The 16,986-nt window shown below is 44.4% G+C and overlaps 1 protein-coding gene across 2 annotated transcripts in view; it reads right to left on the bottom strand.

The window, feature by feature from the left end:
- LOC119169521 (cytosolic non-specific dipeptidase) overlaps positions 1-252 on the bottom strand; it is a 137,348-nt gene extending 137,096 nt beyond the window's left edge. For both annotated transcript variants that reach the window (XM_075884744.1, XM_075884743.1), the window contains exon 1: positions 78-252. In XM_075884744.1, coding sequence (XP_075740859.1) covers positions 78-162 — 85 coding nt within the window. In that variant the 5' untranslated portion in view covers positions 163-252. The remainder of the gene's footprint in view (positions 1-77) is intronic.
- Between the last annotated feature and the right edge of the window lie 16,734 nt (positions 253-16,986).

Genomic DNA, 16,986 nt, shown 5'->3' on the forward strand with positions numbered 1-16,986 from the left:
TAAAGGGCTCTCTTTCAACGACAAATCAGCGTTAACTAACTCATTACTTATGCCTAGCGTATACAAACTGAACTTACTGGGCAGCCAGCTGTCCGCCGCAGTGGAGCAGTGGTTTTGGTGATCGGCTGCTGACCCGAAGGTGGCGGGATTGATCCCGGCCATGGCATGCAGATTTCGATGAAGCCGAATAGCAAAGGCCCGCGTACAACGCAATATCAATGCACATTAAATAGCACCAGATGGTCCAAACTTCTTAAGCCCTCCACTACGGCGCCCCTAATAATCTTTTGGTTGTTTTTGGATGGAAAACCCCACATATATACAATAAGAAAATGGCACATTATGGATCAGATTTCTTATGTTTGTCTGTGTGCGGCTCAGTGTCGACAATAGTGAAAGAAAAGTAATCAATCTCCGGATCTGACAACACCACACTTTTGAAGCTACAAAACAAAAATGAACAAGACCAAAACGAGAGCTTGGCTCGAGGACGCGGATGCGTTGACCAAAGCGTGGCTCTATTGTCGAACATCGGCGAGTTAGCTCATAGTGAGCTGGCCGTTACCACGCCACCAGATGACGACAGATGGTCCGACCGCGAACAGAAACACCGGCCGAAGCTTCGGGGGCGTGTAACCTGAATGGGCTGCAAAGAAACAACCACGCGCGCCGTCTGCTTCTCTTCTCGGCAGCATTCGAAAAGCAGAAAAATGAAATTGCCGATGTGGTAACACTAGCTGTATTGGCGAGAACCCGCCGTATTTCTTACACAATACAGATAAGGTAAAAGATTGATTCTGTCCAATATTCTTGGCTAAATACGAGTACAAAAGAGGTGTAAACAAAAGTGGTCGAAACAATGCTGAGCTCTTTGGCCCATGGTCCTTTTAGCTCTGGAGACGTATCGCTGCCAAAACATTGTAATTGTACGACAGCTTCAAGGAGAGCGGTGTTATATGACCTTTAAGTTGCTCGTTATAAAAGTGAGACCGCCGATATTTTTAGTTATACTTTGAAGAAACCAATACGAAAAACGAAGCAGAGTTGCGTGGCAACATGCATAAGCGCAAATACTGTGCATGCCAGAGCATTATAGTATATGCAGCAGAGTTTTTCAAGCAAAAAAGTACACTGGATTGTCATGTGAGCGAGTAGTGCTCTCCGACAGCTCTGAGCGGATGAACAGATTGGTGTGTAATCATACTTGCAAATAAAAATAGATTAGATTTGTCCACCCCCTCTTTCCACCGGCACACCCGTGGTAGCGTTATTCGCATAAATTATGTGAACCAGCTGTAGATGATCGACAGCTCGAAGATCACAAAGGACGGTATACTCTTCCAAGTGGTTGTTTTGGGTAATGAAGATTATGAGGCACAATGAAAAGACATGCTGCCAGTTTAGTATACATTTACTTCGCCTATTGTTCTCGAAGAAAAGTTGTCTTCACGGTAGCTTGCAGAAGCTCGCATTAGAATTGTCTGCGATTCCATCATCCACATTACCAACGAAAATTTCTTTTCTTTTCCTCTAAGATATATCATTGTTTTGATGCCCTGCGTTAGTAATCTCGCCTGAGGCGGGAAATATTGAATATACACTAATATGATATACGAGGGTATCATAACATTGAAGTAAGATGTTTTACTATTCCTTGAAGTACAAATTATTCTGGCTTGCATTTGGTGTGTTTGTTTGTGTGTGTTTCTTTCTTTGTTTGTTTGATTGTTTGTGTTTGTTTGTTTGTTTTTTTGCTTGTGTGTGTGTGTGTGTGTGTGTGCGTGTGTGCGCACGTGTTCCTGACAGAACTTGTTTCGACAGCGCTTGTTTTAACCCCAATATAACGGAACAGTTTATCGATAACAAAACGGACAGCCGCGCTAGTTCGTTTTGGTTGATAGCGGATGGAATTTTACAGTGCAGAATTCGCGACAGAGAGACTAACCCCCGTACTCACAAACGCTCCTCGACTCAGAATTCATTCTTCACTTGACATAGTGGAGCGCTGCACCGCTGCTCGACTGAAAATGACGCTGCGCTTTTTGAGAATCACTGCAGATTATCGCTAACATGCAGTGACTTGCTCAGCCTAGAGCTGGAACTCACATCGACTTTCTCAAGTGAAGACCTAGCGTTGACTGAAGGGACGTGCTAGAATACGGGGGTATGAAACACGCTGGGAAAGTGCTGACTCTCACCGGAAGTTTTATTGTATGCGATGTAGGCGTGAACGTGTACGCGTATGCGCGAGTGAAATTGATTATCAGTAGAAGAAAAGAACCCGGGAGGTAAAAAAAAATTCTGCTAAGATTCAGCGCTTTCCATCCACACGTCTTCATCTTTCTTCTCGCATTTCGCGCTGTACATTTCGATTCTTTATATGCTCAGCGATGTTTTTAGTAGATTTGATTGATATGTGGGATTTAACGTCCCGAAACCACCATATGATTTTGAGAGATGCCGTAGTGGGGTGTTCCGGAGATTTCGACCACCTGGGGTTCTTTAACATGCACCCAAATCGGTCCACTGAACGGTGCGTGCCCTCGTGGTCCGTTGTCATTGGCCCCGTGAGCAAGAATACCGTGAGCAAGAACAGCATCGACACGTCGAAGAAGGACTTGCCCGTGCTCAACCTGCTGGGGTGTTCTTGGCTGAGGATTAAGTGGTTTTAACTTTCTGTCTTAGAGTCTGAGTCTATAGTTTATCTGTTTCTGAGTCGAACGATATCCCTTGTGCTCATGTCAACTACTTTTCCTGGCCAGGCGCGATCCGCCTGGTCAGCGTCCCTGCCTTCTAACGAATTACCGTTAGACTTCTTTTTCCGCAGTGGTATCGACAGCATTCCCGTGGCACTGGTATCTACAAATGGAGGCTTTATCAGACTTACAAACCCCCAGGCGGTTCAAAAGGAACTTAAGACAACTTCAAACCATTTCCAGACCATCACAGATGTGCGCCCATTTGGGCGAGGAGGTATCGTGTGTAGGTCTCCGGATCAGACCTGCGAGCAGGATCTTCTCAAATGCACCTCATTTGCTGCTACCCCGGTGAGTGCTTTTATTCCGCCTCACCTTGCATGTACCAAAGGCCTTGTACGGGGAGTCGACTCCAAGCTGACTCTAGCTGAGACCCTAGACAGGCTCTCTGGAGCAGGCGTAATTTCAATTTACCGGTGTACTCGCCTAGTCGACAACGAGAGGGTACCAACTGAATCTGTCATCGCGACATTTGTGGGCACAAAATGCCCGTCAGAAATAAAATTATGGCCACTGGTCTTCCGAGTAGAACACCTCGCTTCTCGTCCGATTCAATGCAAGAACTGCAGAAGATTCGGCCACAGTGCGGGAGCATGTAAATCTTACGTTCGTTGTAGCACCTGCGGAGAGAGCCATCCATCAAGCAAGTGTATTGCAACAGTGGAAAAGTGTTGTCTCTGTGGGGGTGGTCACTGCGCCGACAACTCTGACTGTTCCGCTCGTTTCCGGGAGGTTCAAATCCTAGAAGTTATTGACCGCCGCCGCTGTTCTCGAAGGGAAGCCATTGACATAGTTAGAGACAGGCCTTTTGGATACTCTGGTATTACAGTGCGCTGCACTTCCAGTATGGACTCAAACCTATCGCAGGCTATTGAAACTGCTGTGGAAAAGGCAGTGAGTAAGGCAATGGATAAACTCATATCTAACCTTTCCGACTGTTTAGTGCTAATTCTTTCAAGTCAGATTGGACAAACAGTACAGACTAGTACAGAACCTGCACTATTAGACATTACCAGCGATGACACACAGCTACGCAATGTAGTGTTGGACGAACGTTCTGCATCTGCAGGCAAGGCTAAGCAGTCACGAACACAGGTGCACTTAGACCGACATTGCCTCAGCCGAGCACAAGTACTGCTACAGATATGGAACTCGATATACGAACTAATAAACGTACCAGATCCCCTATCTTCACCGATCTCAAGTCCAAATCTAAACGGAATGACTCAGCTATTTCGCGTGAAGATGCTAACAAGGGCGCGACATGCGCCTCTGTGGTGCGCTCAACACCATAGGTCAGTTGAGGGTACTACAGTGGAACTGCCGTTCTATATTCTCAGCCTCAACCGACTTACATTACTTTTGCAATAATTTTAATCTTGATATTAAAATTCTCCAAGAAACTTGGCTCACACCAGATAAAAATTTCCATCTTGCAGGTTTTCGTTCTTTTCGATGAGATCGCCCATCACGTGGTGGTGGTTTAACGATCCTTGTATCAACGTAAATTATGCCATAGGGCGAAAATTTCTTGCAGAATGTTAGACTTAGATTGTGAAATATTAGCATTAGACTTGTGTCTCCCCGGATACCACCCTTTTTCAATTGTAAATTGTTACTTCCCCTCCGGTGTGCAAAGTACGCGTTATCTTGACAGCGTTTTGGTAGCATGTAGAAAGGAAATTGTACTCACAGGAGACTTTAATTCACATCATTTGTTTTGGGGTATAAGGACCGATTCTTGTGGTAGGCGACTATAGGAATGGACTATTGATCACAACCTCTCCTGTCTGAATTAAGGTCATGTAACATTTGTCCGAGGTCAAACTAGCTCAGTATTGGATTCAACGTTTTGCTCCAATGCAATCAAGGTTTCGTCATGGGCTGTTCTGGATTCGGCAACTAACAGCGACCATCTTCCATTAGTTTTTGACATTACTTGTCCAACAACAACTTTAGATCAACCAAAACACACATACATCAACCATAGCAAATTTCAAACCTGCCTCCGTTCTGCCATTTCCAAGCTTGGAAATGCCAGTACTAAAGAGATTGCATCTACGTTTTGTTCAATGCTGGCGGGATCTAGAAAATTTTCGAATTTTCTATTCCATCTAATAAACGATCCTCCTCTCGTTGGTGGAATGATGAGTGTACGCGCGATTATAGACGACGAAAAGCCGCTTGGAAAAAAACTTCTTCTTAATCAGAGCCCAACAAACTGGAAGGACTATCGATTTCTTGCTGGCGTATTTAAGCGAACAGTGAACCGCGCGAAAGAAGAATACGACAGCAGACATTTTGATTATCTTTCTAAATCTAAAAATAAGCGGGCTTTGTTCGCTTATCTTCGGACAAGAAAGGTACTGCCAGCACCTTTAACGTTACAGTCATGTATCTTGACGCCGGAAGAAATGAACACCTCTCTAGAAGACATAGCGCAAGGTTTAGAACGCCGCTTCACTGCTAATATTTAGGCTATTCAGCCCGTTCTGGTAAACTTGCATGAATTTCCAGAAGTTTCTTTAGCTGAATTGAGTCAGACAGTATTATGCTTACCGAGGACGGCTCCCGGACCAGATGGGATTACGAACTCTATGTTGAAATGTTTACTCCAGGAATCGCCTAATCTTTTGCTAGAGAGAGAGAGAGAAACGAGAAAAGAGGAAGGCAGGGAGGTTAACCAGATGCTAGTATCCGGTATGCTACCCTACACTGGGGTTGGGGAATAGGGGGTTGAAAGAGAAAGGGGGAGTTAAAAAAAATAAATAACTCCCCCTTTTGCTAGAACTAGTTAATTATTCGTTAGGGAACGCATGGATACCTCCAGAATGGAAACTTGCCAAAATTGTATTGTTGCTAACAAAAGAAAATGACGCATACACGTTGGATAACATAAGGCCGATCGCACTGACATCAAACTTATTGAAGTTGGTTGAGAGAATCACCAATATACGAATTAATGAACTTATTACCAAGAGGTCAATTCTTAGTCCTTGTCAAATTGGGTTCAGGGCTGGTTGTTCAATTTGGGATGCCCACGTTGATTTAGAGAGTCGACTTCAATTAGCTAGGCTACATAAAAAATATGCAGCTTTAGTTACTTTAGACATCGCTAAAGCATATGATACCGTGGAGCACTGTATTTTGATAGATCGATTAGAATACCTTGATTTTCCATCATACATAGTAGCGTAGGTTCACAATTTTCTTGCAGACAGGAAATTTTATTGTTTTAAAGATGGGTTTTCATCATCTACTCATACCCAAACGAGGAAAGTACCGCAAGGATCGGTGCTTTCCCTGGTGCTATTTAATTTACTAATGAGCACCATTCCACGTAAACAGGATATAACAACTTATGTTTATGCAGATGATATCGCATTTTTTTGCGATGGCAGATAACATTCAGACCTTATATGAATGGCTGAAGACTTACCTTAATATATTGGAGAGCTGGCTCGATGGCAACAGCTTTTTACTCAATCCGAGTAAATGTGCCCTCCTTTTTTTCCCGCTGCAATACCCTGTGAACATCTCACTGTCTTACCATCATGAGAATATACCACAGGTGGAATCTGTTAAATACCTTGGAGTAATTTATCACACATCGCTTAACTGGTGACCTCATATCGAATATATCGCCGGAAAAGGTGTGCAGGCCATTGGCATATTACGTAGGCTAAGCAATTGCCGCATAGGTATGAGAAGAGACACATTGGTAATGATATATCACATGTACGTTCGTCCCATTTTGGAATTTGGTTGTGTACTTTTCGCTGGAGTTCCAGCTTACAAGTTGCGGCCTCTAATTCTTCTGGAAAGAGAAGCTTTGCGCTTATGCCTTGGCCTTCCCATAACAGTTGCCAACAATGTGTTGTATCTCGAATCGAGGGTCCCTCCACTTTCTTGTAGAATTCGCCTTCTGACTGATCAGACATTCTTAAGAATTTATGAATCACCATTACGACATTAAGAAACGGCCTTTATTTCCACCCCGGAATCATTTTTTGCTGCTAGATGGCCGCGATTTCACACGCCACAAATTATATTTGTGCAAAACTTACTGGAGCCTCTAAACATACGTATATGCGACATCATGCCGAGTCGTGATAATTTAGCCCCGGTGGAAATTCAATTCGACGACATTTTTTCTAATAATGCCAAATTACTTCCCCATAATATTTTGGATGGTTTACTACAAGATCACCTGCGCCGTATTACAACGAACGTTATTATTGCTACAGACGTATCGCAATACGACGAAAAGTCAGGGGTTGGTGTTTTCAGTCCGATTTTAAATTGGATTTATTCCCTTCGACTACCCGATTTTATACCTGTTTTTGTGGCTGAGTTTCTGGCAGTAGTGCTCGCCTTACGCAAGTCAGATAGAGCAATTACATCAGCTGTCATAATAACAGATTCCCTATCTCTCTGTGCGGCACTTTCTGTTGGTGCTGATAATCACGTAACAAAGGCATTCCGTGCACTAGTACTTGCGCATTTGAGAAAAGTACGATTAGTTTGGGTGCCTGGACATAAAGGTTTGTTTCTAAATGAAATAGCCGATTCCTTAGCTAAGTCGTCAATCAGCCAACCAATTCTACCACTCTGTCCATCATCCGCTTATGTGAGTGCTGCTCGATTCCGCAGACGTACGCTCATGCAAGTCTTTAAAGGTTCAGCACTAACAAACTCTACAGAATATCGCCATTTATTATATCCCTGGCGAAGAGACTTTTGCCGCACTCGAAAACAAGAAGTAGCTATCACAAGGCTGCGTTGCCGAGTACCAAATCTAAATTTCTATAAACACAGGTCTGCTCAGGCACCTTCGCCACTGTGTGCATTCTGTGATGAACTGGAAACAATAGACCATTTCTTTTTGACCTGCAGGCGGTTTAACACATTACGAAAAACCCTATTAGAAATACCTTTACGTGGTATTGGTATGGACTTATCTCTGCCTGTCATTTTGTCTTTTGGAGCTTCCATTTCTGGTTTCTCTAATGCGACAGTATGCGCGGCCGTCTGGGACTATATTGATGAAACTAATAGGTTGAATAATTACCCATTTCATTATCCTAACAGGTTCACATAATTATATACGTATAAAACCTTATTATTGCTCTATTCTGAGAATAAATTCGTTTATGTAAATATTTGTATGCGTTACATTTAGCACCGCACTTTCCTAGGCTATCGGTAATTTTTCTGTTAAACCTCCATCATTCCAAATATGAACAGTAAATGTTGAAACCACTCGATTCTTGGCCGATCCCCCACAGTAGGTATGCGCCACTAACAATAGAACAACAACAACAACAACAACAACAACAACAACAACAACAACAAATCTGAGCACATGGGCCTACAACATTTCCGCCTCCATCGGAAATGCAGCCATCGCAGCCGGGATTTGATCCCGCGACGTGCGGGTCAGCAGCCGAGTACCTTAGTCACTAAACAACCGCGGTGGTACTGTATTGAGTAGGTAAGATGGTCTCTTATTTCTTAGGTTTTGACGCATCGGCAATACCATGGCGACAATTTTCTTCATACTTCCACTGCTTCCCCTTTCCAGCTCCTTCATATTGTCGCGTGGTCGCGACGTTGGTGAAGAGAGCAGATTGGATGTTCAGGTCAAACTCTTTATTTGGTTGAAATTGTGGCCAATAAACTATTCTGATTGCAGTACATGACACACTGGCACTGACAGCGGTGATCAGAGCGTCAGTCGTCGGCCTACTTACAAGCGGTGATGCCCGGCGGCATTCACACAATTGCCGATGTCGTTAGGGACCGCGTAGGTTTCAGAATAATCTCTGGTGTTGACGAATTGGGCGTGACCTTAACAATATGATCTACTGCAGTCCTGAAGCTTCTAGTTCTAGTACACTGCATGCGCGCTTTGCGCTGAGAGTTACTGACAGTGAAGCAGGGCGATAAGAAAACTCGACGAGGGAATATGGCAGTATAGTTACGGTATTACTCAGCCGTGAGGAGGGTCGTGGGTTCTAATTCTGGCCGCGCCCTTGGCCATTTTACGAGTGCTTCATGCAAGAATACGTATCTACTGCAGTTCAAGCTGGTAATTAACACTATGGCTATAGACAGTGTATTCTCATATAAAAATTTTTCTCGGATGACTACGTAATTCTTGCAATCGTAGCTGCTATGCCATGCTAATTATAAAATGAAACCTAATCTTCTGAAACCGCTGTTATGCGAGATTTCTAAGTTTATGCGTTGTGCCCGTTGATATGTGCGCAACTATAAAGCTTGCTTTTTATATATTGCGTTATCCTGTTCTTCATCACTGCTTTTGTTTAGTTGAGGCATCCGCTGGCAAAAACACTTAATCATCTGCAAAAGCCTGCCTCAATGTAACTGCTTAGCTCACCACCAGTTGCTGTACACGGGCTCAGCTTTCTGAGCACAGGCCCATGTGCTCAGATTTGGGTGCACGTTAAAAAAACCCAGGTGGTAAAAATTTCCGGAGCCCTCCACTACGGCATCTCTCACAATTATATGATGGTTTTGGGACGTTAAACCCCACATATCAATCAATCAATCAGTTGCTGTACACGCTTGAGTGCCTTTCGTGGCGCAGTCCGCTTCGTGCTATGCCCTCGTCCCTAATGATACGAGTTCTCCGCGATACGCGAAGTTTTTAGGGTGTAGGAATGTTTGCTAAGCGCGTTTCTATGCGTCTCGACTGGTCGATTTTCTTGGAACGTGGCTGCACACAGCTTATCTTACCTGAGACAAGGTTGGAGCGAAAACGCAAAAAATGCATAGGCTGGTATGGTGTAAGTATAGGTGTGAATTATAGGTGTGGAATAACACCAACTTGCATGGCGAGATTTCAACGTACACCTGGAATAGTAATAAGAAGCGCGGATGAACGCAATCACTGGTGTCGTGGCCTCACACTTAGTTTTTGTGAGACTACCTCTGAAAGGTAAGATAGTTTCAGTGGCTGGGTGGGGACAAAGCATGACGCAAGAAGGTCTTCGTCAGTTTCTTTGTTGATGACAGCTGCAGAATAAGAGCCATAACAGGTAATACACGTACCGCTGCACCTGGGCAATTATCTGGCACTTGCACAAAGAAGTTTGCTGTAAGAAGAACTGAATGACACTCATCTCAGTGAGTATCTTGCAACACCCTTCATGTTTTATGCAGGAGGCGAAGCTTGAAGGAGTATTCATGCTCGAGAGGAGACGCAGAAAAGACTTGCCGAACGAATGTTCAACTGTGCCGGAGAAGAACAGAGAGAACACCGCGAGATATAAGGTGGCAACAGAAAGCTTCTTTCAACTTTTTTTTTTGTGTCAGCAATAACCTTCGCACTAACGTTAACATCTCACCGCGGACGAGTTGCGGAGTTGTGTTGAAGTAAAGGAATGTCATAGTTCACTCTGTGTCAGCTGCAAGGCCGCACATGGCCTCTGTTTCTGAGGATCATACTGAGAGACGAGCACATCTGCGCCGTTAACGAAGCCTCCGCTGCTCTCTTCGCCGTGTTTTTCGCAAACAAGTGGCTCAGACTTACCCGAAAGAAGACTAATCGTAGCGCCGAAGCCCTCAACGTTACTTTGCATCAGACGTTTCCGTACTGCGTTGCGAGGAAACCTGTATTCACACGATGGACTTGATCGCGGGCGGATCTGTCACGTGACATGTGAAGTAATTCGGATCCCTCCGCAGCCCCGATTCACGCGACAGGGTAGTATTCATGCTACAAGTGAGGATTTCGGCATTGCTCCCCGAGGATCCCAACAGCGATTTTGACTTTCGTCGTTTTTCGGATCTGCTCGAACGCAGAAACGGCTGACGTATGACGACATGCATGGTGCGCAATCCACAGGCTCGAGTGACGATTTGGTTGGCCATGTGAATACATTAAAATCGATTACTTGTACCAAATTGAATTTTCTGGGAAATGCTTAATGTATTCAATTACCTCTTCATAACTGTAATGTAGTAAGTTATTCATTACGATTCCTCGCGTTTCTTTATCGGTAATGAGGACTTTTTTTTCGAAGGCTGATTTGTGACCGGTGTTCTACGGCCATTGTCAAAAAAAAACGTGTGACTACTCTTTAGAGACCTTCCATCGGACAGGACATGAGGTCACAACAGAGTCATTTTTTCATTTCTTATTGGTCCTACATGCAGCGCCTTACTCTAGCGCTAACAAAAGGGAATTAGCGTGACGCTTGGTACAGGACATAGCATCGGAGCACTGCGCAAATAAGAGTTGGTGCGTAAAGTGTTCCTACGCTCTAATAGCAGCCTTCCGTTTAGCACATGCATTGAGGGAGTGCTCAGTGTATAGCAGCAGACGGGGAAGATTCAGCGATGGCAACTTTGACAAAAAAGCACGTGCGTACAAGTGCGCACCAAGATAACCAGTCTCTGCTTTGTGTAATGCTACGAAGGGCTTGGTAACAAAACCGTCTCCAGCCTTTAAGGATAAAAAAAAATCGCCAACAAGTTCACACATCGTACCTTCTTTTTCCGCGCAGTAACCTTGGTTTCTCGAAAAACAGGGCCGCTATTACAATGTGTAATGACACGTTTGTTGAACACTGTCTTTTCACTGGTAACCGGTGGTCAGTCAACAAATCGTTGAGACTGCAGTCAGTCTGCCTGATGTAGTTGTTACCATAAGAGCCTGAAACCACTCCCTTGCCAAAGTCAAATGCCATCCCCATGTTCAGCCTTACACGTAAACCACCTGTGTACAGTACCTACCTGCTTTCTTTCGACAGCCTCGCAAATTCTGTTTAACATAGTCCCCGCAGAAAACACCCCGTGAACACAGCCCTTTATGGAAACTTCTTCAGGAGGTGCGACGCACAGTGCAAAGAAGGAAAACTGCGTGTGCCTTCTTATCAGGATCAATGGCAACAGGAGCTGAACCACCATACAACCCTAGAACTATAAAAATAACGTAAAGTTGTGATATATCAACATATCACTATATATATATATATATATATATATATATATATATATATATATATATATATATATGTGTGTGTGTGTGTGTGTGTGTGTGTGTGGGTGGGTGTGTGTGTGTGTGTGTGACAAATTCAAAGCAATAAAACGAAAAATGGGTTGAAGTCCCACGATATATGATTAGGATAGACGCCGCAGTGGTCGGCTTCAGAAATTTTGACTATCTGGTGTTATTTAGCGTGGACTGCATGACATCGCATAGTACACGGGCGAGTACCACTTTGCCTCTACCGAATCGCGAGCTCCGCGCCCTGAATCAAACCCGAAACTGTCGGGTCAGCAACCGAGAACCTTACCCAGCGTTCTACCGAGGCGGACGACAAGAATGTACAAAGAGTGAAAACTGTTCTCTGCTTGATGTGTTTTTCACAGCAAATACTCACAAGGTTGGTGTCGTGTTCCATCGAATCGTTAGCAAACGTGCGGCTTGGCAGTGTCACGTCTTAGTGCTTGTGCATACACACCGGTCTTCTTAGAATACAGGACCCGCATTGCGTGAAGAATTCGTCTCAAGCAAATCATTTTGTTAAGAGTGAGGCTGGTACCTGTCTAACTGGTTGGTTTTGGCATTGTTGTTGATGACTGATTTTATTTATTTTGACTTGAAAAAAAATATTTTCTACGCACCTGACTGTGTTGTAAAAGATGGCACCACCACGGTGGCCTAGCGGTTAAGGCATTCGACTGTTAACTTGTAGGTCACGGGATTGAATCTCGGCAACGGCGCCTGCATTTTCGATGGAGCCGAAATTTTGTAGGGCAATGTGCTCAAATTTGGGTGCACGTTAAAGAAACCCAGGTGACTAAAATTTCTAGAGTCCTACACAACGTTGTATCTCATAACCATATGGTGTTTTGAGGCGTTAAAGCCTACATAGTATTATTATTTATGGTAAAAGATAGGGCAGACGCGTGTTACAGGGCAGTCGTGGTCTTTCTGTTGGGGCTTTTCTGCAGTTGCTGAGCTTTATTTATGGTCGACTGTGTTTGGATGGGGTGAAAACGTCTGTACACAGAATTCTAGTGTATGTGTTGGTTGCAGCAATGCCCCGGTCTTACGCGAAACATGTCACAGCAGAGTTGACAGATAAATGGAAACAGACCTAAAGAAAATTGTGGTATGAACATTTACTTGCTGTTGATGGCTATTATCATGTGACGCATTATCACAGAAACCACAGCAAGCCTCTCAGATTTCCCGCAAGCCTCCAGCTTTCTTTCCAACAGCCACAGTAGCTTGTGTTGCGTTACGGCAATAAGATTTAATCAAAGTGTGGAAAAGTAATCAATTGCATTTCTATATTTGGTAACTTACATTTTTATGGTCATATTTGAACATTCTAATCAATTAAATTTTAGACAAAGTGACAGCTATTTTAACTACTTGGTTACTTTCTCCCTCTTTATTACTTCTTTTTGTCAACGTGCCGAAGTCTGCTCTAAATCTAGCTAAATTCTCCACAGTAATCTGTAAGACTGAATAAAAAATAACGTTCAAGTAGTCACAGTAAAAAAATGTCTTGGGCTCTACATTCATAAAGCGTAATATGATGATGAAAGATGCCGTCGTGATTGGCTCGAGAAATTTCGACCCCACAGTGTTCTTTAACGTCCGCTGCCATCGCACAATAAACGGGCTTCTATCATTTCGCCTGCATCAAAATGTGACCGCCGCTGCCAGGATCGAACCCATGACATTCGGGTCATCAGCCGAGTGCCGTAATTGCTACACCACCACAGTGAACTTCAAGCAATTAGATAATAATGTTTGCATAACCTTGCTGAAATAATAGAAAAATGATTCTCTAGAAAATAAAGGATTCTCTATAAACAATGCAAGGTGCGGCCAATGTAAGAAATGCGAGGCCAATCCACAAGATAACGCCGATAAAGAGTGAGAGAGAGAGATGGATAAATTGCAAGAGTAACCAGAGAGAGAGAGAGAGAGAGAGAGATATAAATAGAGAGGAAAGGCAGGGAGGTTAACCAAGCTTGGCTCAGTTGGCTACCCTACATTTGTAGTGGGGGAAAAGGAGAATATTAGAACGGAAAAAGACAGAAAAGAAGAGGAGTAAGAAAGAGAAGCATAAATAGTCAGCTCGAGACTACACAGCACGGCCTCGCACAGTTCTTTCACAAGCGGTCGTGAAGTTTGGTGGTCCTTAAAAAGTACAAGAGGGCTTTCGTGGCTTTGCGCGTATGGGAAGCCGTCGGCCAAGGTCCCAGGATCTTCTCTTCTGTAATCGGCCGTGAATCCAGCTGACAGAGCTTGGCTTCCATAATACGTCGTTCGGTCTGGTATGCTGGGCAATGACATAGAATGTGCTCAAGCGTTTCCTCGCAGGCGCAGATGTTACATGCCGAAGTGCTCGCCATTCCAAGGAGACGAGAGTACGAATTCGTAAATGCCACGCCCAACCTCATGCGACACAGTAAAGTTTCAGCGCATCGTGGGAGCCCGGATGGCAAACGAAGTTGCACGTTTGGAACGATCGAATAAAGGTGCGTGTTGGAGAAACCCTGCGTATTCCATTGTAGGAGAGATATACGGCGAGCAAGTGATTGTAGTAGCCTTGCAGCGTCCGTTTTCAAGAGTGGTATGGGCGTGCGCTGGTCTTTGTCATGAGCTGATCGAGCAGCTTCATCCGCGCGGTCATTGCCGACGATTCCGCAATGACTGGGCAACCACTGAAATACAATATCGTGACCTTCCGCGAGCGCTTCGTGGTAGTCGTGCCTTATCTGATATACTGATTGTTCATGTAACCCGTGCTGCATAACAAACCGTAGTGACTGTAAGGCTGACCTGGAGTCGCAAAAGATGGCCCATTGGTTAGGTTGCTGGCGAAGAATGTACTTTACTGCACCTTGAAGTGCTGCGAGCTCTGCTGCTGTTGACGTCATGGTGTGAGAAAACTTGTACTGAAGCAACACATTTTCAGATGGAACAACCACTGCTCCTGTGGAGCTGTTGGAATTAGTGGAGCCATCGGTGTAAACATGTATGTGGTCGATGTACCTTTCGTCCAACAGACGCAAAGTCAATTGCTTCAGGGCTAGCGTTGACATGCGTGCCTTCTTAAAGATTCCAGGAACTGATAAGCGCACGTCAGGTTGACGAAGACTCCTTGGCGCAGTTGCTGGATGCATCGCAAGTTTGAAGCCAGGCGGTAGTATGTCCTGATGTTTTGTCACGATACTGCAGTACGAAGAACCAGTGTGTGCATTGTTCTTTCCTAGCTGTGCTTAGTGATGTCAAAAAAAAAACGTGTTGTGGCTGCTCTGTTGATCATAACTGGTTCGATAAACTTGAAATAGCTTCTGTCAGTTGTTAGGTGATGAGAAACGGTAGAGAAGTTTTTAACCTCATCGCCGATTTTAAGGATAAGAATAGTTCAGGTATCACGATTAGAATATTAGGTCCTATATCAAAATCTATATTTTAAATTTGATTTGTCTGCGAATATTTTAACATTGATTTGTCTGCGAATATATCCACGAATGCTTGAACATATGCATAAATACTTAGAATACAATGAACGAGGACACGTCTGGCCTGTCTGTTTTTTCAAAACAATTGGCTATAACCCTTATGTACCATGTTCAACACGAGGCAAAATACTGCTCTAACATCACTTACATAACCTTCATAGATCCTGTATGTTACAAAATACGCAGTAAGTTATTGAACAGCCGCTAAATGCACTGTAGGGTAGAGTGAGGTGAAATTATACATGATGCAAAACGTGGCTTTTTGAAGTTTCTGACCTCTGTAGGTAACAACATGAGTACTTTTCTTTCTTTCTATATTTAAACAGATAGCAGTGGTAGTTGTCTACCTTTTTACGTGTAAGAATTTATCGTTGCTCACAGCGTTCATGCGGAAAAAATTATGCGACTGGTGTCGGTGTGTTCGTGACCCGTCAAAAAGGGGCGAAATTCTGTTCGGCCGAAGATTTGGATTCATGCACTAAGTGACTCCGACGTGGGTAGAACAACCTACGTATTTATTTTGTTGCATTATACCACTAGCTACATACCAATAAACGTTTGGTTCATTCGGAGCAGAGCGCCAAAACGAAATTTTTTTGAATTCAGGCTTGTGGGACAAGTAAAATATGACAAGAAGGCATCTAAATGCCTTAAAAAGTGGGTTAATAAGTGAACCACTTACTCATACTAATTATATGTTATATTGTTTTCTTTCTGAGGCTTGAGACGTACAAAGGGATATTATATAGAGCTTATAGAGCTTCATTCCGGGAGAAGGGCGTGAAAAAATACACTGACTGCTTTTGAGAATGAGGACAAGACTCACTCCATTCACGCTTCATTGAGGCTTCCTTCCACGTTCCTATAAGGATTCTCTCTAGAAGCGCATAAAAAAGTTTAAATAATCTGCAAGTCAAGCCGTTCAGAAAAATTGCCCGCAGCTACCCTCGGGGGAACACTGAGGAGGATGCGGAGCATATAATTGGTTAACGGGGTGTTAAAGTGCGACTTACTTGGGTCGATGGCTAAATTGGTTAACGTTGTTGTGAAATGGGGTGTTAAATTGCGACTTACTTGGGTCGATGGCTAAATTGGTTAACGTGGTTGTAGAAGGGGGTGTTAAATGAGTGAACACGTACACACGTATGCGAAAGGGCGGCGCTGGTCGAAGGGACGTCGATCATTGTGTTTGTGAATTCGTTGGAATTCATTTCACCGCGACCTTGGACGTCGACGCGCCGTACAAACCAACCGACGAGCGGCAACTGAGCGAGCGAGCGCCGACCTTGAGTATATATGCAGCGCGACGGCGCATGCACTGTCAGCTGTTGAATGTTCTCGAAGCGCGACGGCGCATGCGCGTCCACTGGAGAATCAGGAGAATTGTAGAATGTTCTCGAAGGGGAGAAGCGCGCACGGCACAGATGGTGGGTGACGGTGCATGCGCGCGTCAGCTGTCGAATGTTCGAGAAGGGGGAGAAGCGCAACGGCACATGCGCGCGCGTCAGCTGCCGATGTTCTCGAAGCGCGACGGCGCATGCGCGCGCGTCAGCTGCCGATGTTCTCGAAGCGTGACGGCGCATGCGCGCTACATTATACAGCTAGCGAATGTTCGTGAAGAGGAGAAGCGCACGCGGTGTGTAGAGGAGGAAGGGTGCACAGATGGTGGAGGAGTGAAGCGCGCGCGGTGTGTAGAGGAGGAAGGGAT

The sequence above is a fragment of the Rhipicephalus microplus genome, chromosome 2 (assembly GCF_043290135.1).
Source record: "Rhipicephalus microplus isolate Deutch F79 chromosome 2, USDA_Rmic, whole genome shotgun sequence".
Classification (NCBI taxonomy): Eukaryota; Metazoa; Arthropoda; class Arachnida; order Ixodida; family Ixodidae; genus Rhipicephalus; species Rhipicephalus microplus.